Source organism: Lagenorhynchus albirostris, chromosome 9 (assembly GCF_949774975.1).
Source record: "Lagenorhynchus albirostris chromosome 9, mLagAlb1.1, whole genome shotgun sequence".
Lineage (NCBI taxonomy): Eukaryota > Metazoa > Chordata > Mammalia > Artiodactyla > Delphinidae > Lagenorhynchus > Lagenorhynchus albirostris.
Window position 1 is genome coordinate 4196657 of NC_083103.1, and position 3162 is coordinate 4199818.

The 3162-nt window shown below is 51.5% G+C and overlaps 1 protein-coding gene across 1 annotated transcript; it reads right to left on the reverse strand.

Annotated features, from left to right (window-relative positions):
• Nucleotides 1-2231: 2231 nt before the first annotated feature.
• Nucleotides 2232-2726, reverse strand: LOC132526291 (guanine nucleotide exchange factor subunit RIC1-like; the record flags this gene model as incomplete). The annotated part of the gene is made up of 1 exon (XM_060160353.1): nucleotides 2232-2726. A coding segment is annotated over one exon (495 nt), but the record flags the coding sequence as incomplete, so codon positions are not given.
• Nucleotides 2727-3162: the final 436 nt, after the last annotated feature.

The following is a 3162-nucleotide window of genomic DNA, read 5'->3' on the forward strand; positions in this document are numbered from 1 at the left end:
CAGGACTTGGGTGGAAAGGGGTTCTCTAACCAGGCTTCGCGACAGTCTTTACTGCAACCTTGAGATCTGAGACTCTCCACTGTGTCTTGCTTAAAGTAGAAGTAAAAGCCATTTCCTTACTTTTATGGGAGGGATTCTGATTCTTCCTTGAATCTTTTGTACATTGAGAGCCACGCCCTTCCCATCTCACCCAAAGATCTCACAAGCTTAAGGAAAAAAAACATTAACAGCAACTGTGTTCCATTTTAGAAGATCAATAAATAGAATTCAGTCGGTTATAAAGAACAAACACAGCTATGCGCCTGGCATCTCTGCCAGGGCTGGGGGAGATGCTGGTAACATCACACAGTAGGAACTCAACCCCAAAGGAGGAGAATGCCTCTCAGGCTGGGTGGCCACACAGCGCAGAGGGGAGAGGAGGCTCAGGCAACAAGGTGGGCTCAGGCGGAAGGGGAGGCCAGACGCGTGAGCTGGAGGCGAACTCACAAGAGCCTCAAACTCCAGGCTGAGGGAGTTGAGGTTTATTCTGGAGGAAGTGAGATGCAGCAACATGGCTGACAAGAGGCAGAAAAGGCAGTTCCCCCTCCACACCCTGAAGCTAATGCCAAAGATGGCTGCAAGACACATGGAGTGCTTCCTGCTGGCCATAACCCAGCTTGGGGCCCTCAACATAGATCCCCAGCTGAAGGGTGTCCCAGAGCCTTCATTTGTGGCTTCTGTCAGCCAGTGGCAAAGAGCTGGGAGTGTGAGAACTGCTGGAATAAGTCCCCAGGCCTGGAACCAGCCCCTTACCTTCTCCAGACACATCACCGTGGCCTGCCCCCCACCGCCTGCCTTCACATCTCCCACTCAGCCTCTCTCTCACTTTGCTCCAGCATCACTGGCCCGTTGCTGTTCCTCTAAGAGGCCAAGCAAGCTTCTGCCTCAGGACATTTGCACGTGCTATGCTTGCCTCCACCTGGAACACTATTTCCCAGATACCACAGGGCTCACTCTCAGACTTTTCTCAGGTCTCTGCTCAATGTCCCCTCATCAGTGCAGCCTGCCTTGACACCCCCTAATGAAAATAGCACCCACACCCGTATCCAGACACTCCCCACCCTCTCATCCTGCTTAATCTTCCTTCACAGCACTCACCTCTTCATTTATTTCTTCATTGTCTGTCTTCCTCCAGACAGAGGGCTCCAGGAGGGTGAGCCCTCAAAAAATTATCCATTGAATGAACGAATGAGCAGGAAATTACTTCTGGAAATTTCTTCTATCTGGCCCCTGGCCCTGGGGAGAACCATTCATGGTAGCCAGATTCCTTGTCCAGGTGGCTGGCACAGGAAAGGAAGGGCCAGTGCTAGGGCTTTAGCAGCTTTCTCTCCATGCCCTCGTATTAGTTATCTACTGTGGCATAACAAATTACCCCAACCATGGCGGGTCAAAGCAGTCATAAGCATTTGTCATCCTCATGGTTTCTGTGGGTCAGGAATGCGGGAGGGGTGGGGTTCAGCAGTGCCATGTCTCCCAAGGCAGCAGGCAGCTGTGGGCAAGGGGAAGTCCTCTGAAGGTTTGACCGGGGCTCGGGGATCTGCTTCCAAGGCTGGTAAGTTGGTGCTGCTGGTAGGAGGCCTCAGTTCCTCTCCACAGGACATGCTAAGTGTCCTCATGTCATGGCAGCTGGCTTGGATTCATGACAGCAAAGTGGAACCTACAACGCCCTTTACAACCTAACCACACACTGTCATCTTTCCTTCACTTTATCCATCACCCAAACAAACCTTGATTCAGTGTGGAGGACGCTACACAAGGGTGTGAAATCTGGGAGGTAAGGGACATGCACATCCACTTAGAGGCTGTCCCTTGAGGCTGAAGTAGAGGTCTGTCCCTTGGTCTGGAATGTCCTTCTCCATCTCCCTCCACCTGAACCCCTTGGGCTTCCTCGGGACCCAGAGTCAAGGTCTCCTCCCCTGGGAAGACTTCCTCGGTCTAACTCCAGCTGAGTTAAGGCTCCTTGGGTGCCCACTGCCCCGGCCTCAACCAGAGCATGGATCCTGTCGTGTTGCAATTGTTTCTTCCCTGATCTTTCCTCAGAATAAAGCTGAGAACTCCTCAGGGCAAAGACCATGTCTGATGCCCTTGTGTCCCCAGCACCCAGCAGCCAGAGCTGGCCTCAGCATTATGTGTGGTTCATTGAGCATTGATCAGAGTGATGGATGGATGGGTGGATGGATGGATGGATGGATGGGTGGGTGGATGGATGGATGGATGGATGGGTGGATGGATGGATGGATGGATGGATGGGTGGATGGATGGATGGATGGATGGATAAATGGATGGATGGATGGATGGATGGGTGGATGGATGGATGGATGGATGGATAGATGGATGAATGGGTGGATGGATGGATGGGTGGATGGGTGGATGGATGGATGGTTGGATAGATGGATGAATGGGTGGATGGATGGATGGATGGATGGATGGGTGGATGGATGGATGGATGGATGGATGGGTGGATGGATGGGTGGATGGATGGATGGATGGATGGATGGATGGATGGATAAATGGATGAATGGATGGATGGGTGGATGGATGGATGGATGGATGGATGAATGGGTGGATGGATGGATGGATGGATGGATGGATGGATGGGTGGATGGGTGGATGGATGGATGGATAGATGGATGGATGGATGGACAGACAGATGGATGGATAGATGGGTGGATGGATGGATGGATGGATGGATGGATAGATGGTTGGGTGGATGGATCAAATGGATCAATGGATTGATGGATGGGTGAATGAGTGGGTGGATGGGTGGGTGAATGGATGGATGGATGGATGGGTGGATGGATGGGAGAGGAGGATAGATGGATGGGTGGATGGCTGTGTGAGTGGATGGGTGGATATATGGATACCTGGATGGTACATGAATGGCTATATGGATGGATAAATGGCTGGCTTTTACTATATTTCTTCTACAAAATAATTACTTGGGACTCTTTGAAATCCCGAGCCAAGAGGGACCTTAAAGTTTATCTACAGACATATCCCCAGAGTCAGCAAGGCCAAAGAGCCACGTTGAACAGGTCTGGATTCCAAGTGCTGGTGAGAAGAGTTCCTTACTCTTGGCATGATCTGCCTCCTGGCGGTGACGCCTCTCCCTCTCACGATGTG